Below are 23,931 nucleotides of genomic sequence, written 5' to 3'. Positions count from 1 at the left end.
GTTGCATACCTTTCCTAACCACGGAATAATGCAATCCTTGTGGAAAGTGTGACGGCAAGGTAAAGTCTTTACCAAATTACCTATTTCGAATTCTTTTATACAAACGGGACACTGTTTCGATTCACTCGAAGAAATTTGGATGTCTTCTAAAGTATTCAGTGCTTCTTTCGATGCGGGTGGCGGTAATTTCGTATCTTGGTCGAGCAATTCCCACATACCTGAATCTCTCAACAACCGCGCCATATGTATCAAATGATTTGGTGCCTCGCCATCGCCCAACGGCGTCCAGCCCATTTCTTCGAAGTAGTCCGACATTTTATTCAAACGCTCTAGCGCGATCACCGTGTATATTTTACTCGAATATCTTTCGTGACTATGACTCGGCAATAATCTTCAATATTACTGACCGTGAATGCTTCTAGACATAGATCCATAGATGATTACTATACAGATTCGAATAGCAAAAAAAGAAGGGTGGTCATCTTCTAAACTAAATGTGTAGTACTCGAACCAATGCCAACGGTTGGTAAGCTACCGACGATCAGTAAATTATTGACGGTCGGGAAACTATCGATTAAAGAATCTTGCCGTTAGATACTAAAATGTCGATGAAATATTTCGATTAATAGTATACGTCGGATGATGTCAAGGGGGCTGCATAGATTTTTTTTAAGAGGATTTATTGACGCTTCAATGATCTAGTATATCCGGTGAATCACAGTTTGCTCGAGAGAAAATCAGTACACACCGAGCTCTTGTGGAAGTCGGCTGTGTTTAGTCTCTCATTAGTGATCTTTCTTTCGATGTCTTGTTAATCAGAATCAAAGAAGTAGGTACGTAAATAAAATGTAGCGTTAGTCGTACGTTATCGCCCGTTTCTATTTCTATCTAATTCATTTCAATTTTCTTCTTTCCATATATATATATATATATATATATATATATATATATATATATATATGTATGTATGTATGTACGTACATACATAGATAATTGATAAATTAACACTTGAGAGAGTAGAGCAGAACAGAGCAGAGCTGGACAGTTACGATGCGGATTATCGGGAAATGCCTTATCGCTCTTTCTATATTGCTCTTCTCGCAAAGAATCGGGAAAGCAGATACCAAAGATAATGAAGTAGACGAATGCAGTAATTTCCCGAATGATTTAAAAAATGAGATCAAAGCGTATGAATCGCTGGTACATATTATTATAAACGAAGCTCTCAACGGTACTTTCAAGGGAAGAACGTGGCAAGAGTTGGCTGATTTCGTAGATAAGTTTGGGCCAAGATTATCCGGCACACAGATATTAGAAGATTCGATTGATTATGTTTTAAATAAATCGCGGTCTTATGATTTGGAAAATGTTCATGGAGAGATTGTGAAAGTACCTCATTGGGTTAGGTATGTAAAGAAAACAAAGTCAAGAAGATCGTCAAGAATACAAAGATACTAATAATTTCGTTTCATTCCGTAAATTCGTTCCAACGCAATATTTCAGAGGTTTCGAAACCGCGACGCTTCTACGACCAAGAAAGAAAAGCATCTCGATCCTAGGACTAGGATATAGTGTTGGTACTCCGGACGAAGGAATAACAGCTAATGCTATTGTCGTGAACAGTTTTGCCGAACTCGAAAGTAGAGCAAAAGAGGTACGGTCCAAAAGAGTTTTTTAAACGTCATCCCGATTATAATGATAACTTATTATTTCATGCCTTTCATTTAGGTATCCGGTAAAATTGTCGTATATAACGAAAAATATGTTTCGTACGGTGAAACTGTAAAATATCGTTCATCCGGTGCTTCGAAAGCTGCCGAACTTGGTGCAGTGGCAGCTCTTATCAGATCGGTGACACCATCGTCGCTATACACGCCGCATACAGGCATGCAAACATATGCCGAGAACGTCACCAAGATTCCAGTCGCTTGTATTACGATCGAGGATGCCACGCTTTTGAGAAGGATGTCAAATAGGGGTAAACAGAGTTACAAGTATATATACACGCACGCACCCTCACACGCATATCCGTATATCGTATAAATATCTACAGCATACACGTAGTATCTTCGAGAGTATACTTTTTTTTAATCTCCATTCCCTTCCACAGGTGAAAACATCGTAATACATTTGAAAATGGAAGCAAAAAATCTGCCGGATAAAGAATCGAGAAATGTCGTAGCTGAACTAAGTGGCACGGATAAGCCAGAAGGTGTTGTCGTAGTGTCAGGACATATAGACAGCTGGGACGTAGGTGATGGCGCGATGGACGACGGAGGTGGTGCTTTTATTTCCTGGAATGCTCTACAATTGTTGAAACAACTTAATTATCGACCTCGCAGAACTGTTAGGTAATTAGTAAAAAATACATTGTACATTTACCAACGATATTGCTGTTAAAATATTCGATACGTTAGGATGATTATGTGGACAGCCGAAGAATTTGGAATAATAGGAGCGCAACAGTACATAAAAGAACACAAAGCTGAAGAAAAAAACTTGCAATTTGTGATGGAATCGGACATGGGAACATTTATTCCTTTGGGTATCGAGTATACTGGCACGCCATATGTGGGATGTGTTTTGCGAGAAATTTTGCAGTAAGCAATTATCAGTACCTATCTTATTGCATGAATATCGAAACGTTGAACGTTTATCAGAAATTTATCTGTCCATTGAAGACTTATGTCCCCTTTGGGAGAGATGAAAGTACGCACACCAAATGGTGGACCTGATATAGAGTATTGGACGAAAGCTGGCGTACCTGGTGGATCTCTTTGGAACAAAAACGATAAATATTTTTACTATCATCATAGTAAAGCGGACACTATGCTGGTAGAAGATCCAGAATCTCTTGACATGGGAACAGCTTTATTCGCAGCTGTATCTTACGTTTTAGCAGATCTAAGCATCGATTTACCTCGGCACAATTCACTCGGAGAAATTTCAACGAATATACGAGTATAAAGTACTCTAAAAAGGGGAAAAGATAGAAATAAGTTATTATGTACGAGTATTTATCAGCAGGTACATACGTTCTATCTTTATTCTCAAATGTAACGTCTCTCGTATGTACTTACATCCAGCCACGCGTACAAACATATTTTAGGCCATCCCAGCCTGGTTGTCATAAAGAGTTCACTATATACGTATGTATATTTTATGAGTATAACAAATGCTTGGACGAGACGACTTGGGCTATTATCGCTCGTAATTTAAATTGGTCTTTCCGCTCAACGGAGAATACGTGAAACGTATACGATATTCTAAATCTTTGTAATCTTTATCTTTCTATTGGAGAAATACATAATGCAGTTAACTTAAGTTTTAACCTCAGATTATTTCATACTGGTTCTGAGCTTATCGTAGATATTTTTTTCCCCGTTCCAGTATTTATTTATTAATTTCTCGATACATTTCGTTTACTTATTAGGACACCTAAAGAACACCACCCACTTGAAATATAACATTTGTATGATCACCTAATGATCTCGAATAACTCACACAAGTAATAATACTTGTTTGCGCTGTCAATCTCGTTCTTCGCGGTCTATTCCCCCCCCCCCCATTCCCGTCGATAGGAGCAAAAGATTAAATGGTAGGATCAGTCAACGTCTAAGAAAAATAATATCTATCATTTATATTAACGTATCCTCATCCTGATTCGGGAAAACCATAAGAAGAGAATGTTGGGACATAGTTTTCTCCCCAGCACTGCCGTTAATTGAACAATCAGGAGAACTACCGTCAAAGGCCATGTAGTTGGTGGTGGTACTGCTGGTCGAAGGCATGTCGTTTAAGTCTGGGGATGCCAGGGGTGGTTGAGCACGAGTGTTGTTGACGCTTTCCAGATGCATGCTATAGGATTCGCGATAACCAGATGTGCTGGAAGTGTCCTCGTCCCAAGATACGTCCGACATTTGAGGATGAAGGTGATGATGGTGATGATGGTGGTGGTGTTGAAGTTGTAACGCATGGAATTGTTGATCTATATTGTTACCCCTATCACCGTCCGATTGTCGAACTGACAAGCTGCGCCTTGAACGAATCGAGGAAGAGTCAGAAGGGATGCTGAAGACAGAGGGCTCCATTGCTGGAGTCGATGGTGTCTGAACTGTACTTTGGTTAGTTGACACGTCCTGTTGTTCTTGCATCATCTGTGATAAAAGAATGGAGATAACATCGCGTATTATTTTTTTAGCTACATAATTATTAGTAAAGAACTTGCATTTGGCTTTGCTTGCAAAATAATTCTAAGGAACAACGTAAATAATACCTCAACGTGAGATCTTCGACTTTTTCTAAGGCGGAACGTCCTCTTGCTTTGACCCATGGAGCGTTGCAATCGAGGCCTGTCTGGACGGGACTCGCCTGAGCTGTCTTCGTTCGGACTGCTCGGGCTCAGTTGACTCGTTACAGTCTCTCCTAACAGGACACATCAGTTATAGACTTATATCCGTATCCTCGCTAAAGTCTATTCTACGCTCTATCTACTCATGCTGATATTGGAATAGATCTTTAAAATATATTTATATGAGAGTTGAGATTATTTCAGAATTTTTGATACATAGCACACTAAGTCTAGTCGAGTATTTTCTCTCTCGTTAACAGGCATATATTAAATCATATTGATTATTTGTCTCTATCTTATTTATATACACATAATCCTTTGTTTCTTCTTTGATTAGTAAACTTTGTTCATTTAATCTTTGTCGTCAACTAAGAATCGATAGTAAGCGGAAGCACGTGTCCATGTGTTGAACGTGTGACAAAGCGTTGATATACATACATACATACATACATACATACATATATATATATATATATATATATATATATATATATATATATAATATACATATGTAGCAGAGAGAATAAAGAAAAGATTGAATCGCGTTAAATATCTTCAACGATATTGGCAATTATAATCAGTGGCATCAAATAATGCACACACAGAATAGTGATTCGTGATATACATGCGTATGAATAAAGTTTATAGTTCACTCTATTAAATGGGGATTAGTGCGACACATGTTATATTTTTACTACTTTAAAGTTTCATAAGCAATCATTGAAAGAATCGCTTTGTTTTTTAACTTTGGTACTTGAAAAAAGATCTTGTATTTTTAATTCTTCGTGCTCTATTCTTAATTCTTCTTGGGTTCTATCATCTTCATGCAAATACATACATACGTACACACACACGCACGCACACACACACACACACACACAAAATTATCCCCTATCTAACACTGTTATGATTAGATTAGATATTACCAAGTATTAGGATATATAGATATGTATGTGCAAAGTATCGTTAAGTGCAAAGACATACCTTTTTCTTCAACTATCATCAAAATTGCTTTTTAAAAGGTCTATTTATCTAAGAGACAGATAATTAAAATTTAGAATACAAGTTACTTGCCTTCGCATAATCAAAATTTTCATGAGGACGTCGAATCGATCGAGAAGATTTAAGTTACCGAAATACATCTAAATACAGGATAACTGACGGTATGCAAAATTGGCACTAATGTATAATTATAGTTTGTGCCGTGTCATTACTCAAGGAGAGCGGATTCATCTCCCGTACGAATCGCCGGTCTAAAATTTACGTATCAAAATAAAGCAGGGAAATGGGATTTACCTGATGAGTTTCTATACTCTACAGAAGATACAAAGCGCAGTTTTGGCGCCTTTTGATGAAGTAATATAGGATGAGGCTTAACATGGTTACGTTCATCGCTAGCAGAAGATGGTTGGGATCTATCTGAAACATGCCACATCGAACATCTAATATGAGGGGAGAGATGACAAACGAACGAATCAAGCGATCAACCGCGGATTGAAATATAAAGACTAGACCTCCTAGAAAATTCGAATTGATCGATATCCTATCAATTATTAATTGTATTTCTTCTAACCGAATTTTAATGCTAATGATAATCGAGATACTTCCAGATATTCTACGTCGTCATACATAAAACAGAATTTGGGATTTTACGACTAAGAAATGTTTGATGACAGACGTGTACATGTATATTCCTATAAGTAATCTCTACGGTGTTGCTTCGATCGTGATTGATTTCAAAAGCATGTTTTCGTGTCGTGTGCTTTAAATAAAGCAATAGGGTCGCTTCAAAGCAAGTAATATCGTATATACAAATATAATTCTTATCATTAATAAAATATATCGTAAGCATTCGAGAGTAGAAAAAGAGAGAGAGAGAGAGAAACAGAGAGACCGAGAGAGAGAGAGAGAGAGAGAGAGAGAGAGAAAGGAGGGAGAAAGATGGTGAAAATGCATTAAGAATGTTTGTCACGAGTACGATGCAAAATATAATTGATAACATATGCATTTTGATAGAGACCCATGTCAGTTTTCGTTAGAAAGAAGAAAGAGAAAGTGCAATAAAGTCGAAGCAACTACGTAGTAGAGAACGGACTACGCAACGATAAATAGGAGATACCAACTGTTGGACATTACCATTGTCTAAATACTGCTATGTAATAAGTTCGGTAAGGTCGAATTTACTATGTAAATTGTCTGATAGAAAGAGAGAGAGAGAGAGAGAGAGAGAGAGAGAGAGAGAGAGAGAGAGAGAAAGAGAGAGCAAAAAACAATAATATTTCATAAATTGGCACCGTGAAATGACTTTGGCAACGATCATGAAAAAGATATAGCGTCGATAAATGTTTATACACACATCGTTACAAGCCGTTTCACGGCAACATTTACCTGGATAATATTGTATATGAGGTGAAAAGAAAAAAAAGAAGAAAAAGAAGGAAAGCAAGGTATGGTAAGATTACGAAAAATGAAAAGCGTGAAAGGAGTTACACATTTTAGCGGGGTATAAATATATAGATCGTAGATCGTATCAGAATTTATTGACGTAGAATCGGTCTGCTTACCTTCGTTCCCTAGCTAGCAATGAAAGGCAACGCAATGATAAATGTGTCAATCATACGACCGAACAGAGAGGCCCAAACGAACGAATTAAATTCGAATGAACATTCGACGAGCCACTCGATATAAGAAAACACTCCTGACGCTTCTTTTCGGGTTGAACTCTTTCTTTTCTCTTTAATTTGGAAGTTTTCTTTTCTTTTTTTTATTTTTCTAAAAAAAAGCCTCGTTGCAAGCCTCGCTGTAACGGAGTGAAGTGAAACGATGCGGATTGCCATGAAAAGCTAAACGCTTAGAAAAATAAGACGGAACTGTTCGCGAGAAAACGAGATTTAAACCGCAGTGTTCTATAGACAATGGCTCGATCCAACTGTGGTAAGAGTCAGTGTAATTATCATACTGGCCCGTTATGTTCACGACGTAATGGCAAAATATATTTGCTTGCAGAGGCTTGCGGCTGCATTGATAGAATTCAATACCCGATAATAGTATATTAAGGTATCTCACTCGAAAAGATGGAATACCTGTGGGGACTTGTCGTTCGCCGTTAAATTCTCCGGTAGCCATGTCATTTGCCTCGCGTAAAGTTGAAGATCCTATGCTGGTACTCGAAATAGATCCTAGTATTGATAACGCAACGTCAAGTAGCAATAGTAGATAATAGTAAACCGAGAGTCGTTATCGGATAATGTATACGTACCACGAGCAATCTGTGTACCATTCGACGGGGTATATATTTGTGTCGGTGCTGACATCTTAATAGCGCTACTCGAGTGGCCTGTTTGTAGAGTGGAGTGAGGTATCGATTGCGATACGGTCGAATGAGATACCGGAGTTTCCGCTGGAGTTCGATTCATGTGAGTTCGAGATCCCAAATCACCGCTCAATAGATCGATCAGTAAGGATGGTCTCTGAGTACGAGGTTGACCCTCGGTCACATGCATATCCGCGACGCTTCGTTTTGGCTCGGGTTGTAGTTCATCTGAATAGGTACGCGTCATCAATCGACGACAATGACTTTATCCCTGGTATTATTTAAACGATCGAAAATTACGAAATGTTTATACTACGAACCGAATCGCCGATTTTCTATCTCCTCTTTCAAATCCTTCAGTTCGTGGATTAAATCTGTTAAGAGAGTTCCACGAGATTTAGGCACGGTCGTAGCATTACCGTTGATTTTCTCACGTATGATGCTGTGCATAGTTCTCTCGTGATCGGAGATAGGCGTTTGACCGACCTTGTGAACAATGAACGGCAACATTTGGATATATAAAGCCGTCCGGTGAGTAACGACGAATTCTATAAAGTTCCACAGGTATATGGACGCTTCATTTCGTTTGTTCAGCAAGCGCATAGTACGCAAGATCTTTGGCCATTCGATCTTTAATTCGGTTTCAAAGCATATCGTCATAATCTTAAGGGCTACAATGATGAAACATAGAGATCAACTTCTAACATCGGATATACGGACTATACGAATAGATATAAATTTGTAAAAGTTTTCGATCGAAACCGTGATCGTGTCTCGCGGTATTGTTAGCTCACCTAAGAAGGCAACTTGATACAAAGTTAATGACGTTTTGGTTAATGTCTTCGAATCTCTCGCTGCGAACGTTAGACTACCAGGTCTAGCATCCGTAGTGGTTTTTAATGTCTGAACAGTTAATGGTATCGTCTTCGTAGTCGGAGGCCAGAGGGTATTCAGTACCGCTGTTAATGCAAAACTTATGTCCGTCTGTCTCAATTTTGGAACATCTAGGCAAAATCGTTCAAATAATCGTTCGAATGGTTTCCACGAGTATTCTTTATAATTCGTTCCAATCAGGAAACGACTACACATACCCATGTGCATTATTGTTTTACCTTTTCGTCCAGTTCCAACGCGTAAGAATAATGGTATCAATAGATTGAGCAGCATATTTTCCGTCTTTGTCTGATTGGAAAACATAGCCTGGCCGTTACAAACATTCTCCAAAGAGTAACCCTCGCCAAGAGAAATCACGTGTAACGCTATTAGACGTAAGACCGTCGAACAGAAGTATTGCGGGGGTATTTTACTCATTAGCGCGGCCGATGAGGCAGAGGTAACATCTTCGGCAGGAGTGTCGCCAATGATTAGAGACTGTAAATGTATACCCATAAGTAACTCGTAATACTTTCGGCAATAAATATTATTCTTATTGATTCGTTTAGTACCACCTGACATGTACTCAGTAGAGTCTTCAAATATTGAAAGTGTGCTATGTAGGGGCACCTTGCGAGAGTCTCATAGACGCCTTTCAAAAGATCGCTGGCTGCGGTCCAGTCGGTATTTCGTCTGATCGACGCCTTTTTATGTATCTTGCTGAAAGTTTTATCGAGCCTACGTAAGATAATTGTCAAAGCTGGTCTCATGTCGTCGTTGGACCATTCGGTGGACGGTAACACGTCGTTCATGTATCTTCTCAAACCACGGCATCCCATTGTGCCAGGATCGTAAGGGGCAATTTTTAAAAGGCTATGGGCAATATCGGCTAATCGCTACAAGTTTCGATTTGTTAGTTGGTTGGGGTATTAAATTACGACCATTTTCTCAATTTAAATAATTTCTTGAATAACTTGCCAAATACGGGATATGCTTTTACGTACCACGTGACATTTTGAGTCAAGCAACTCGATCGTTTTACCATCTTGAGATTTTTTATTCAATTCGGTCAAACGTACGGAAGAACGGGCAACGAATTCGCCCACCATATTGAGTAAGGTATCGCGCGGCCTCCTAAATTCATTTTTATGAGAACTCTCGGCATCGTCGTCGCGATCGTAGAAATTTCGCACTTTGGAATGTTCGATGTGCGGTGGAGGCTTCGTGGGATGCGTTTCGTCCTCAAAATCTACACCTGGCGAGTAAGGACCTTTACCATAATTTCTTTGGCTGGATCCCTTGTGTTCGGGACTTGATTTCTGTGGCCCATTGTAATACCTGAGAGCAGGGAGTTCTCGTTCGAAGAATAATACGATCTATTGTATATCGCGATTGGATCGCAATTCGCGATAAGGTACTTACCGTGTTAACACTCGTGGTACTTACTTGGTCAGTGCCTCCGAATTATTAACCAACGTCTTAACCGCTATAGCCAGTTGATTGATTATTTCCTTTTCGGTTTTTCCTTCTTTGTTGTAAGCGGGAGATTGGATTTGTTGGACGTAACATGGCAATATTGCTTCTAGTATTATCTGCAAATAAAATTAAGATATTTTCATCGATACGCTTCGATTTAATCAATATTTTAATAACGTCATTGTGTCAGACGTTAGTTCCTTCAAATATTATCGACTCGAGTATTCCCTTACGAGCATTTGTTGTCCCCGAATGGAGTCGGCTGCGTAAGCAATAACCATGACACAGAGTGATATGCAATCCAGAACGGTCACCATTTCATTCTCGTCGTGGTAACAAAAGTCAATAGCTTTTAAAGGCTTTTCTTCTTTGACAAGTTCTCCGATATTTAAAGGATCGGGCGACGGCGTTTCCAAACTCAGTAACAGGTTGAACAGACACGTCGAGGGTACCTTTGAAATCGTCGATCATCTCCGATCACTAATTGTTATATACAAAAAGATTGCATTTTACGACGTAACAATAATAAGAATTACTTTGTGAGCTTCGCCATGGACACTCGTCTCGTCGGTATCCAATATCGTCGATACACTTCCAAACATTTGAAGGATAAATGGCTTTCTGTTCATCAAGTAAAACTGCTTAACGGCGTATTCTACCGTAGTAGTTACCAATTTGTTAGCTTGATGAGTCGCGTACAATTGTAGCAACGTTGGCATTATCAAGAGATAGCCATTCGTTGAAAATATATTTTTAAAATTATGCGCAGCATTTATGTAGGTGGCGATAACGTATCGTAAAATGCACGAATCCTCGCTATGAAGGATAACGGCGCCATTTAACACGTTCAGAAACAAATGGATGTCCCCGGAGTAAGCAAAGTTCCCAGCCATTGCCTCGAACATCCTGGCTATCAGTCTAACCCACATGAACTTGTGCATAACGTCTAATCCAAGAAGCTCCTGCAAAAGTAATAACGCGAAAATCAGACAAAAACAAAAAAAAAAAAATACGCACGACAACATCAAGTTTTGTTGTTTGCCATAAAAATGTATTGTACTTACTCTGCCTATCTCACCACCCTTGTAAAGATCCAAATCTGCTTCCAAAGCTTTTCTAGGGAACGACGGTAATTTCATGAGTTCCTCGTGCAGAAATACAACTCTCTGTACGACCATGTCAACGTTCTTCAATATTGCCCATGTCAATAGAACTTTACCAATTTCGACGAACTTGTGAACAAGCTCTTGTCGTTGAAGCGCATTAAATGCATCTTCTGGTTTCATATGAACCAATTCAATCTGCGGATACTGAGATCTTTTAAAAAAGTAATAATCTCGAACGTAGGACGATGGATTGTGTATCTGATCTAGTAAGATGGAAGACTATTAAAGACGCCGAAAATTATGGATAAATGTTACTTAATACGAGTATGATTATACTTAATAATAATATATCTTTACGTGTTTTATAGTCTACAAGAAAGTATTCTTTGTGCTTGGGTTCTTCGATTCCAAAAAAGTCCAACGATTCCCGAAGTATCTGACAAAACTGTGTATCTTCCTGTACCGGAAATTGGGATGGTATCCCAGTAGCGTCCGGATCCTGGGGACCGTGAACAATAATCTTTTTTGCCGAAGGAACGTTTGCGGTTAGCAAAATCGAAGCGTCGCATTGTTCTTTGCGAAGAATCTGTTTTAAATCTTTGAACATTATACCGTGTACACTGTGGACGACCTAGACATAGGACAATTAGAGATAAAAGAATAGTTTGCTTGCGTGTTTCGTAATCTCTCTCTGCCTACACACACACACACACACGCGCGCGCACACACACATATGCTCACATTAAAAACGATAACGTACCATCCATAAAATAGACAGAGCAGTGCCAATCAATTTCTGGCCTTCCTCGTGAGGCGAACGAACGTAGAACATTACATACCCTATTATGTAATTGTACAGAGCAAACGCTGCTTGCTGCGGTAACTTTGGGACAAATCTAATAAGATGTCGTAGAATTTTAAACATCAATTCTTGCTTGTCCCTTGTAAGGCGTTCCAAGACGTAACGAAGGAAGAGCGCACTATCTTCTACAAGACACCCCCAGATCACCTAATAATTTGATATGCGGTCATTATATTTCGCCGGAATAACACGGAACGTCGACGGCGACGAACGAACGACTATTAGAGATTTGTAAAGGCATACCTGATACGCAACTTCATAAACAGCGTTTCCATCGTCGGACACGGCGGCGTTATCGAGTAAATTTATTATTTGAACGATAGCGGAACACAAAGAGGATGGAAACAATGACAAAGCTGATTGACCATGATGCTGAGTATTTCTGGGCATCGCCTCAGCACCATCCTCGTCTCCAACGTTACCTAAATCCGCCTTGATTTTTATACGTGTAATCACATACGATATCTATTTCAGACATATTTTCTCCCACGTGCGCGATAAACAAGGAGAGAAACATAATATTGCCTAATTAAAGTATTATACGATATATACTCCATAAATATACCTTCGTCATGATCGTCTCCCACCGGACTAGGTTCGTATGCCGCTTGAACAGTAATCGGAATCGTTGTTATCAGAAAATTTTCTCTTTCCTCTCTCTTCTTATCGTCTTGCGCCTGTAAAGCTTTTTTTATTAACTCGGTCTGTTGTTTCTTTCGAGTTTTAGTCGCCGTCACCAATGATCTCTGTTATATCAAAAAAAGTATAAATGCAATGGGAATGGGAAAATATATTAAGGCATCTTGTCGGATTGGCGAATATCAATGGACCTACGTGACGCTCCTGATTGATTGTGACCTCTTCGACCTTCGTTTTAACTTGAGGCATCCAAGGTGGATCGACAACTGGTAAAGATTCAATTCCAATTTTTGGAGATGGCAAAGTGAATTCTATTCCAGGCGGTGGAACTTTAAAAGTCATATGAGCCGCTTCTTCCATCCTGGGCCAGACCTGATAACGCAATTTCCACAAAACTTGAAATCTCAAGATAGCATTTATTCGGACCGACGAATTACTATGTTGAAGGCCATTGTTCATTATTTCGCTAGCCTGATTCGGTGCTCGCACAGCCGCTACTATAAAAAGGGACGCTGCGGAAGCCGCTACTTCTTGATTGGATTCCAAAAGGAGTTCCCAGGCTACAGGTAGAACGTCGACAAATAGATCCTCGGTCATCACAACCGCACCTTTCACCAGAGTCGCTATAGGGGCGTGGAAAGCATTTTTTACTTGTGTCTTAATGTATTTCAGAATCGCCGGGGCCTCAGCTTCGGAATCCCCTTTTGCCTTCGGATTCTTCGATGACTCCTTCCCTTTATCTCCAGAGTCTTGATCCGCTAGGTCCTTCGAAGAGTCCCTTTGACACAATCGACCCGACTGAGATCCGTCCAGATTCTTGTCGATTCTTAAAACGATTCGTATTTATTTTACTCGTAAAACGGGAGCAATGTCTATTTTACAGTAACAACGTAAAAACGAACACTTACTTGTACTTCCGCCCTACGCTATCTTTCCTTCTAACGGGTGATACTTGGGTGCTAGCTTGCTCGGAAACCTTACGGCTTCGTTTCTCTTTTTTGCCGTCCTCTTTTTTGTCGGTATCGATGTCGAACATACCTGTGCCATTAAGTATTCCAAATTCCTCCCCGTAAATCTTTCTAACGGATTTGATCAACCTACTGCTGGCACGCATTTGACGGCGATGGCAAAATGGGTGGCAGAAGTTCTGATGGGAGCAATAAAAATTAAAAGAATTCGAAACCTGTACGAGCACCTTCATCCAAGGAAAGTTTTTGTTGGTTTCGTCTGTTTCGTTACTGTCGCTAGGGCTTTCCGGTGGTTGATCGTCACTGAGAATACCAGGCGACTCCTCCCCGCTGACCTCGCCAGCTAAACCGCCAGGCTCAGAAGTGTCGCTTCTGTCGGACAATGAACTTACTTTTCTTTTCGACTGTATCGAATCGGCCCGTTTAACCGTATCTACGTAACGGAAACATCGTAAATCGTGTCAACCTTCTCGATCAGACATTATCTTTAGATTGAAAACAATTGTGATCGATAAATTCGCGTATAATGTTTCTTACACGCTTCGCATTCGGTGTCCTTGCCCTCTTTGGTTCCACGCCGTAGTTTTAAGCTCCTCTTCTTAAACGAACCAGTGGTGGTACCCCCGGTACCACGGCGCAGTAAAAATGGCCTACCCTGAGGTGCCTGAGCCCGCTTCCCCTTATCCTTGTCGACGTTCGGGACTTCCTCTCCTTGGATCGTCACTGTAGATTTACTACTTCCTTCCGACTCGTTGTCGGGCTCATAAAGGACGAAGCTGATCTTTCGTTCGGCTGATAAATGAGGTCATTCCATTGGTCGTGAACGATCGTCGTTACTTGTTGCGTTAATCGGATATCAATCGTTTAGACTCACCAGTCACTTCACGATCGCCAGCTATCGATTGAAGACTTTGAGCCGACGTTTGAGAGTGACCCATCGATGAAAGAGCTACGCTCCATCTTCGATTCGCTTCTCTGCTGTACATCCTCTCCCAAGGGGGCGGTCGTTCTTTCGTTAATAGCTTATTGGATTTTGGTAACGTCTGATACGTTTCCCTCAGAAAAGCCGTTACCTCCAAAAGAAGGATACAAGCGACCAGGCGCAATGCCACGGGACACTGTGATCCGTAGCAATTTATGCTAGCTTCGTCAAGAAAATCCTCCTCTTCGTCCTCGATGATTAAATCACGTTGCTTATTTTCATCGGAAACCATGGCAATTACCTGATCGATATTCTGCTTATCCTCGATCAATAATTCCTCCAGTCTCGCACCTATTGCCTGTGTTAAGAGTTATCTCTGCTCTGTCAAAGAGTACACATTTGTTCGTGCCACTAATATGCTAATATCCTAATATGACGATGTGCTAATCCGCTAAATGCATGCAATTGAAAAAGTAGTTGTACAAAATAAGAGACCTCCGCCCACTGATAAAATAATTTTCCCGCTGTTCTCTGTAATACATGGATTCGCCTCAGTGCTGTCGATGCATTACGATTGTTAATGGGGACCGACGGTCGGAACATGGGAAAGTTCAATTTCATCCACGTTGGCCAATGCCCTTTATTACATTGATGAACCAGGTGGGCACATTCCAATATCAAACAGGCACGGGCAACTACAGGTGCGTAAGGCTAGAGGTCAGAAATAAAGTAATAACGAAGTCTGATTATTTCTTATTATTCTTGCATTCGACTATTTGAGAAACGTGTATACCCTACGTAGAACGTGCAATTGATCACCTACAAGGTCTAATATAGCTGCCATCAAATGGTGATCGGGTACAGAGCCAGGTTGGCACGTTTCCAAAAGGAAAGAAAACCTCAGCATTCCATCGTAGATGGCCGTACGAGGTACTAATCTCCTTTCTTTCAAAACTACAAATTCTGACTCTCTCGAAGCCTCGCCCAGTTCCATGGAATTTCTTCTACTAAAATCTGTCGTGGAATAGAGTTTATTCGAGGGAAGAATAAAGGCAGAATACAGAAAAAAGACAGAACATTGAATACTCACAGATACCAGTTGGCTCTTCTAAACTTTCTTTCTTCTTGCTTTTACCAAAACCGATTTTATTCCATTGATCTTCCATTCGGCGTCTTGCCTTTTGCAAGGTTTGTCCGACCCTACGATAAGAGGGAACGGAATTTGGAAAAGAGTTCTCTTAAAAATTTTCTTCACGATCTTGGGCCCTTCTCTCATCGAACTTTTATTTTCAAGGTACTTACCCGCGGCTAGTTCGGGACGTACTACGGTGATGCCCATAATAATGTAGACTCGGTTGTCTTACGAAACTGCCGTCCGTAGGCGACTCGCTACTCTCATGACTATCCGTGGAATCGGTTCTCCCGTACTCCTTCCGAAACCAATTTACTGCAAACCAAAGCGAATTCGTTGTTAATAATAGGACAAAAAAAAAGAAAAGAAAAGAAAAAAAATCGGTAACTTACCAATACCCCCAATTTGAAAACGTGTCGACTTTCGTATTTTTCCAGATCCCAAACAGGATTCTCCAATTCCTAAGTTGCGTTCGCTCTGCCTAGGCGTTAATACGTGCTGTTTCTTTCGCAAATTACCCAATGGGCTCTGACTTATTTTCGTATTTTCTTCGTTCAATTCAGTTTCAAGTAGACTCTGTAGAGATCGGGGCAATGTATGTTAAATGAAGCGCAATTAACTGCTAACACCGGTGGAAGAAAGAATGAAAGAAAAGAGAAACCTACTGCGCAAGTCGAAGAAGTGCTTCTCTTCTTGAAAAGAAACTTTCTGGTACCTCTATCGTCTACCGTGTAACATGTATCGCCACCAATATCCGCGTGTTCCTCCAAATCGGATTGATGTATGTGCCTGATGACGCGAGTGGTTTGAACGTTGCTGTTGCAACGTTTGTTGGGACGATCAGTGGAATCTAAAATGCCGCTCAAAGCCACGCGTCGAAATATACCACCGTGAGCTTCCTTCACATAAGTCATAAATTGTCTCAGGTCGCAATAAACTCCAATATTTTCTTGGGACTTTAATTCTTTCGTAGAATTAACGAAGCGAGTAACAAGAGTCTTGAAAACGCAATTCATTATTTGGCCCTCGATGCCGCGAACACCGTAACCACCTGTGCTGTAGGATGCGTTTACTGCCGCGATAGTTCCCGTAGCTGTTGTCGTCCCTGTTGCGTGAGACGCGGATGTCGCAGTACCAACATTACTACCACCGGTGCCCATCATGCCGGCACCAAAATTCGTTGCGTAGCCGCCTTGAGATGCCGCGTCCGGTGACTTGTTCGAACCTCGTTTCTGATCTATTAGGTATTTTATAACTGATCAGCGATACTCGAAAGAATTGTTCTCTTCTGTTTGGATTTACTCACTCAGTGGAGATAACAAGGAAGTTGGATCTACGCAGAAGCCAACGTAAGCATGAAAAAAGTCTAAGATTTCCGAGATCGGTTGTTCGCGTATCATCGTCTTCAGGAATTTGGAAAACTGCTTGAAACTTGCTCGATGTAATTTTCCCAATATCGTTTGTCCCTGAGAACGACAAAAGTCCGCGTGGGGTCCGCGAATTCCCTCGGAGCATCCGTGCGGGCAACCCAAATGCTTCAGTACTCTGATAACGCAATTCATTAAAAGATTATGAGCTGTTGGTTTATGCCTTCCATCCGAATCATGCCTACGATCTTGTTCGTTCACCGGAGAGTCCTGCCTTTTTACGGATTCCGTTTTGTCCATTCCCGTACCCGATCCTAATGATATCCGATCCTAGTATTATTATTATCGACGACATTTCTTTTCTTTCTTCTTTTTCAAATACGTATGAACTATATCGTACCTGCGTTACTACCCATAGTCTCATCTCGAAGGCATTGCTTCATCACTCCCATGTCCATTAGGAGTTCAACAAGGTTCAGAATACTTTCGCAGACGCGAGCCGTGCAACAAGTATTGTCACGTAATGCGATCGAATTAACGGCCTAGAAGAAAAAAAAAAAAGGAAAAAGAAAAAGGGGAAACCTCATTACCGATATTAGCATGCCGAATGGTAGAAATTTTTATTCGGTCGTTTTTACCTTCAAAACTACTTGGTAATCGATGTCACCCTCTTTGGTGATATAACAACCTGAACCAGGAGCCTCTGGCACTTCGTCACTCATATAAGTAATATTAGAATCCGTTTGAGATCTGGTAAGGCTCGGTTTTCTTTCGAAGTCCAATCTTCCACCGTGCATACCGATAGCATCCAGTTGACTGTCGATCGATCCCTATCGTAATAATGATTAGAAGATGGATACAAAATTTATCGAAGATTGTATCATCGAATATTATATAAATCATATAAATCTAGCTGACGAGAGGAAGAACGAGTTGGTTCGAAAGGTACGAGAGGGGAGACCTTGCACGATTCTTACCTGCCGTTTCATATAATCTGGTGACGGAGTAGGCGTGTGTTCCGTGACGGTGATGATAGGATTTGGTGCGGTATAGGATTGACTATAAAACCGACCTTGTTTCCTCTCGATACGCGTGTCACCAACGTACCTACGATTTAGGATCGATCAGAAAGTTATCACGATGGATATATTTCATATTACCCCATGCCACACTTGCCAAAAACGAGAGCCCTAATCAAGCACTACATCCTTAATCTACTATCGTGTGCCTCTTGTTTCGCGAAGCATGCTCGATATTCTTTTCGCTTTTTTCTTTCTTTCTTATCTATCTATTCTTTTTTCTTCTTTCTTTTTTTCTGTTTTTTTTTTTTTTTTTTTCAGATTCAATCTCATCACTCTTATTGCTCCAAATTCGATAAACGCGTGATTTCAGACTATGCAAGTGCTACAAATTACTTGTTTATCCAATTTAAATATAGACACACATCTCGATAAACTTTCTGATCAAATTTGAAGCAACGTCGATTGAATCATCTAATTGCATGCACTAATATATACAAATTGCCATTTATTGACTAGTAAAACCTTTTTTTTTCTATTTGAACGTAGCGTATAACGTGACGACGAATGCATAACAGCATGGTACAGCGGCAAATTTGCAAAAGCGCGATGATCAATGATGCTTTCTGTTGGGTGTTGGGAAGTGAGTACTTTTTGTTACAAAAAAATGGACGTCGACTTCGTTACACGCACTGTGCATTTAGGAAATAAGAATTCTATAATCAAAATGCTTTATCGTTTCTGTTATAAACGAATAGTGTGGAACTAGGAATTGATAATTATGTAGATACGTAATTGTGTTCAGTGTGCGGCAACCTCTCCCCGGGACCGAGAGACTGAAACTGTGTATGTAAGGGCACACGATAGTGAGAGACAAAAAGACAGAGAGAGAGAGAGAGAGAGAGAGAGAGAGAGATAAAAGTAAAGGGGCGTGATGCATTTTCTCGGATACCAGGTAAAAGTGCTGATGTGCGAGTTTGTTTCTTATTTTGTGTGACTATGTTTCAGGGATAACTGTGCGCCCTACCGGAAGCGAAAAGCTCATAAAAGAAGCAGTGTGAACCGAACTGGCAGTACGTAACTTCCTCCGAGTGACTTTGATGACTTACCCTCCCGCGGTCAGCTCGTTAATCAAGCAGCTGAGCACGAGTTCGGGGGTGAAAGGGCGAACGAGAGAGAGAGAGAGAGAGAAAAGAGACACATACAGAGAAAGACATTACGCACAAGTTTTTACGATAGGCTTATCAATATGTAAGCACTGATTTTATAGGACTCTTGACCGCCTGTCAATCGGTCGTATAAGCCCTTCAGCGTTAGGGTATAAGACTTGTTCCAATCATTAATTATCCTAACCAGATGCAATCGTTTAACTTACTTTCTCATGTCAAGTTGTATATTTCGATATCATCTTACTTTTATACTTGATCTTTCGAAAGAAACAATCGGATACCCAACACTGATCATAGTCTACGTCAAAAAATTACTGTCGCTCTAACGAAACGCTTATCTTTTTTGCAAACAGCCTAAGCGCAACGAAAAGTCCTTTCTTTCCGCTAGGACGTCTTTAACTCGAATCTTTTAATATTTTATCCTAGTCTACGCAGAGTCACTGGTGTACATACACGCATACACATACATACATACATACATACGCACGTACATAGATCACGCTATAACGGTACTAATGTTTCGAGAGGAAGATACGTATATCATCGGAATACATGTAAGAAAATTGTTAGTCGTTAGAAACAAATACCTACCTATATATGTATGTATATATGTACCGTATATATGTACGGACCAACGAGTAAAGTTAAAAGTTAAAGAGAAAAAAATCATATAAAATACAATAGGAGAAAGGAAAATCTAGAGTCTTTAGAAGCACGCAAATAGCTAAGCTTACCTCAAACTTGGCATGCTCTTTCCTTTAATTAAATTAGTTGGATGCTTCATATGATCGACATCTTTTGCCTCAAAGATTTTCGAACTCGTCGACGTTGGTCTCGTCAAGTGATCGTCACCCGTATCGAGGCTCCTGTGACATTCCTGATACACGAAATGAGAATGAAAATATATTCCTCCTCTCTCTCTCTGCGTGTGCGCGTGCGATCCTCGAAGAAAGCGATTGAAGATTACCTGTTCGAATAGCATCTTATGCTCCTCCTGACCAATCTTTTCAAGGGCTTTCTCCGATTTTGACAATATTTTTGTTTCGACAAAAGCTTTGAGATCAGCCATTTTCATACGTTTTTTCGTTTTTTCGCTAGCTCGTCTCGTGTGGCTGGATTCTCCGTCGTGACCTTTGCAGGTCAGGCACGGTAATTCTGAAAATGTGCGGAACTCTGTACTATAATGGATAAATGTAGAGGGACGAATTGCCATGTGTATGTTAGTGTTTTCATATACCCGCCAGCAAGGAAACATCTCGTACTTCTGGAATCTCTATAAAATCTTTCGAAACGTCTTTCTTTTTGCTTTCGGGACTCTGATAAATGGAGACCTCGATCTTTGGTATTGGCAAGGAGTTACTACGTCGACGAGGCATCTGTTGCACCGAACTTTCCTCATTTATTCTACGTAACCTGCGGCGCAAATAGTTTTCAGCAATAATGATTCCTTCATAAATTTTCTCATAATTTTTATGTGCAACCGTCAACGAGTTGTAACACACCGATGATATAAAAACTGCAAGGCCCAATATACTCCTTCTTCTTGCCACTGAGAGACGAAGAGGCATCTAAGAACGGCTACGTCGAGAAACGTTGCTGCCCGAATATCAACCTCGAGAATATGATCAGCCGTCTGTCCTGACGTATCGGAAGGCGAACTTTGATGTTGACCCGACGTTTTCGAAGTACTTTTCTCTTTCTCCGCCTCTTTCTCTGTCTTGGATGTCTTTTCTTCTTTCTCTTTATCCGCGCTGCAAGTGTTATCGCGCTCTTACCTCATCGAAAATTAACCGAGAAAATTGCTTTTAATATTATTCAACAGTTTATATTGTAACATTATTATCGAAAGGGATAAACCTCGCTTTTTGAGAAGGCTTTCTGTAATATTGCCTGCAAGTATCCAATCCGGAAATCGCTGTTACTTTCTCTATTGTGAGGGTGGGTTTGGACGAACCGGTACTTCGGCCCATTGCAACGTGAAATATGCTGGTTTCATCCTGCATCGGTAACAAACAATGCATTACTCCATACTTTATCTTGCAAAATTTTCATTGCTATAACTCACTGCGAATATGGTTGATACTTCTTTTACCCCGTCGATTCCCCTATCGGATTCGCTCAATGATGATAATCTGAATATAACCTAGAGATGTAGAAAAAAAAAGAAAAAAAAAAGAGGAAAAGAGAAAGAATAAAGGTAATTTACTTCAGAAAGAGGAAGAAAACTGGAAATGTCTCTTTAGCAGAGATGCAGCAGAAAGATGCGGAAGAGAATGATATGGTTCATTTACCACGTGTTCATCCTCGGCACCTGAACTTTCCTCAGGTATTGTCTCTGGAAATACAGTATCCTTTGGCGAAGATACCCAAGGACTCTAGTGAAAAGCAAACGTTTCTTTTTTATTTTCCTTTTCTTAATAATATCATAAGCTTAAGTCATAATTTTAAATCTCTTTATTTTAAATCTCTTTATTGGCCGCAACTTACCTCCTCATCTTGCTTTGCCAAGCTCTGAGAAACGTTCTGAGAAATATTGTTCTGATCGGTCAACGTAGTACCCACTGATTGACTAAGCGGGCTCTCGCTGTCTGCAATTGGAACGTTATATCGGTCAAGAAAGGAAGGAACGATCGAATCGAAAGGAAATGATCGACAAGCAAGTCGTCGAATGATCTTTCTCGTGTCGTTGAACGATTATTATCGTTACTCACTTCCACCGACGAAAACGTCGTCCGGCATTTGATGATGTTGAACGAATTTAAAAGATCGACTCCACAAAACGCGAGGCTTCACCCGACAGTGGGCCGTAAAGCAGGCTGTGTCGGGATGCCGACATTCGTACATCGCGGTCCAAATCTTTAATCCGTTTTCCAATCGCAAATTTGTCTTGAAATCAATGTCCTTTAAATAATTGCAGAGCGGAGCGAAGAGATAGACGAACAGCTGGAAAAATCAGAGACAAACTGTCACCGGCGTGCTATTCCATGACGATCCATTATAAATGCCATTAAACGAAAGTAACGATTTTGAAAGTAACGACATTGTGGCTCACCGTCATCGTCGGTATCGAAAATAAATAATGGAAAGGGTTTCCTGAATCGACGTCAGACTCGGCACACTCCTCGGCGGCATCAAGGAGGATCCAATGAAGGATATAAAGAAGAGTCGTTTCCATCGCACCGAGACTTTGAAGATCCTTCCTTAAAGAGCAGTAATAAGAGAGCGTTTGTATGAAAAGCGGTGCCAAGTGGTACTGACGGTTCAAAAGAGGGATCGGTGGGTTGGATGGTGGAAGAGAAAGGGAAAATGCACGAGGACGAAAGTGCTTACCTATTGTGCAAAAGGTTGGCTGTCGCATGGAGTACGTAAGGTAGAGCTGCCTGAATCAAACGCCAACGTGGCACCGCGCCCAATATTATGCTCAACGACGGCGTCAGATCATTGTGGAGATTTTGGACCAACACTTTCTCTAAAGACTACGCGAGTGCAAAAGAAGGACCGATCAAGATGAGCTTTTGTTTTTGTCGAAGAAAGAACTCATAAATTTTTCGTTTTCTATATTTACGAAACATACTGACCGTACAGGCTTCCTTCATCTCCTGATGATATATGTATGTATGTATGTACATATATGTATGTATATATAAAAAAAAAAGAGGCAAGGAAGATTAATGTTGATTGATCGATCGATCGATCGATCGATCGAATGTTTATTATTCAATTTGAATGGATCTCTAATCAACTTACGTGATGGCCTGGCACATGTTGACAGAACTGGAGTTAGAGATGGCCACAAGTAGAGGTGGCCGCGTGAAAAAAAGAAGAAAAAAAAAAAAGAAGAAAAGAGATCAGACTGTCAAACTGGGTATTAAGCAAGTATGGTTCTATGACTATGACTTGTTCGATCTTAAAAAAAATCTATCTAATTTTGATAAGTTTTCAATCCAAAATATTACCGTGCAGGATGCTTCATGTAATTTCCCAAGTTTCATTCGTATGAAAGGCCTGCAACGTTGCATCTATTTAAGGAATTTCTTCTGCACGATCCATTTTCTTTTTCATGTCGGGATAAGAAAAGAAAACGGCTTCATACCTTAGCTGTCGCCAGAGGAACATCTGAACCGGAATAGGTAGAGTATGTTCATTGAGGCTGCCATTGATGGATCGACGTCTTTCCATATTTTTCTTAGAGTCACCTGTAAAACGTGTTTACGTTTTGCGTATCGGAACGTTCTGCTAATAGAAAATCGATCAATCTCGTCGGCACGGCTGTCACGTCATCGACACGTGTTTTACCTTTAGATATCTCTTCCATCAAATCAATTTAACGTAAATTTTAAGAATTATTCCGAGTAAAGTAGCAGCACGCCTTGCCAATTCGATCGCAATCATTTCTACGAGCCAATAAAAGGCACCCAACGAAGAGTTACATACCTAAATTATCGAGAAATACGGAGGATGGACGCTGGTGATCGACCAATCAAATATTCTTCTCGCTCGAAGATCCGTGCTCGTTCGAAATATAGCGGGGCGTTCACACATTAACCAAAGAATTCGCACGATCGCACAGAAGGCACCATCAGAAGGTAGAAATTGGTAGCGAGGCAGGAGTTAGTCAGGACGATGCGTGTCTGATAAGCCAGGAGCAAAGTTATTAGAAGCATCACGTGCCAGTCTCTTGGCCTAGTGACACACTTGCATGATTTTCGTTGACAGGTAGTACGAACACCGGAG

The 23,931-nt window shown here is 40.5% G+C and overlaps 3 protein-coding genes across 6 annotated transcripts in view; 1 reads left to right on the top strand and 2 right to left on the bottom strand.

Annotated features, from left to right (window-relative positions):
* The window catches only part of LOC127068467 (E3 ubiquitin-protein ligase RNF181-like), a 989-nt gene extending 545 nt beyond the window's left edge, over window positions 1-444 (bottom strand). Inside the window, exon 1 of the mRNA XM_051004723.1 lies at window positions 10-444. Within this exon, the coding sequence (XP_050860680.1) occupies window positions 10-315 (306 nt within the window). The 5' untranslated portion in view covers window positions 316-444. The remainder of the gene's footprint in view (window positions 1-9) is intronic.
* LOC127068424 (carboxypeptidase Q-like) lies at window positions 432-3,324 on the top strand. Of its 2 annotated transcripts, XR_007782918.1 has the most exons (8): window positions 432-833; window positions 990-1,406; window positions 1,504-1,654; window positions 1,729-1,978; window positions 2,111-2,351; window positions 2,418-2,600; window positions 2,682-3,027; window positions 3,110-3,324. XR_007782918.1 is itself a non-coding variant. In XM_051004630.1 (7 exons), the coding sequence occupies exons 2-7, from the start codon at window positions 1,051-1,053 to the stop codon at window positions 2,965-2,967; spliced, it is 1,467 nt and encodes a 488-aa protein (XP_050860587.1). In that variant the 5' UTR covers window positions 432-833; window positions 990-1,050; the 3' UTR covers window positions 2,968-3,324. The 2 variants fall into 2 exon arrangements, 1 of the variants encoding a protein (XP_050860587.1); XM_051004630.1 differs by having other exon boundaries at window positions 2,682-3,324.
* LOC127068392 (protein unc-80 homolog) lies at window positions 3,017-23,931 on the bottom strand. Of its 3 annotated transcripts, none has more exons than XM_051004495.1 (49): window positions 23,632-23,931; window positions 23,291-23,393; window positions 23,154-23,202; window positions 22,945-22,971; window positions 22,776-22,796; window positions 22,528-22,673; window positions 22,250-22,397; window positions 21,909-22,140; window positions 21,685-21,785; window positions 21,489-21,572; window positions 21,263-21,340; window positions 21,055-21,194; window positions 20,700-20,948; window positions 20,435-20,610; window positions 20,165-20,352; window positions 19,932-20,074; window positions 19,138-19,167; window positions 17,987-18,116; window positions 17,648-17,839; window positions 17,410-17,551; window positions 16,949-17,323; window positions 16,308-16,879; window positions 16,035-16,218; window positions 15,813-15,957; window positions 15,601-15,710; window positions 15,334-15,524; window positions 15,006-15,221; window positions 14,463-14,868; window positions 14,126-14,380; window positions 13,529-14,021; window positions 12,816-13,446; window positions 12,547-12,727; window positions 12,225-12,403; window positions 11,880-12,128; window positions 11,477-11,750; window positions 11,078-11,382; window positions 10,550-10,975; window positions 10,247-10,465; window positions 9,984-10,129; window positions 9,542-9,875; window positions 9,113-9,433; window positions 8,777-9,035; window positions 8,459-8,668; window positions 7,985-8,335; window positions 7,611-7,892; window positions 7,435-7,530; window positions 5,648-5,770; window positions 4,277-4,425; window positions 3,017-4,157 (listed from the first exon to the last, which is right to left on the bottom strand). In XM_051004495.1, exons 2-49 carry the CDS (start codon window positions 23,374-23,376, stop codon window positions 3,639-3,641), a joined length of 10,563 nt encoding a protein of 3,520 aa, XP_050860452.1. In that variant the 5' UTR covers window positions 23,377-23,393; window positions 23,632-23,931; the 3' UTR covers window positions 3,017-3,638. The 3 variants fall into 3 exon arrangements, with proteins under 3 accessions (XP_050860452.1, XP_050860451.1, XP_050860450.1); XM_051004494.1 differs by having other exon boundaries at window positions 20,165-20,328; XM_051004493.1 differs by having other exon boundaries at window positions 16,308-16,897; window positions 19,932-20,352.

The sequence above is a fragment of the Vespula vulgaris genome, chromosome 13 (genome assembly GCF_905475345.1).
Source record: "Vespula vulgaris chromosome 13, iyVesVulg1.1, whole genome shotgun sequence".
Lineage (NCBI taxonomy): Eukaryota > Metazoa > Arthropoda > Insecta > Hymenoptera > Vespidae > Vespula > Vespula vulgaris.
This window is presented reverse-complemented; position numbering and strand designations above follow the sequence as displayed.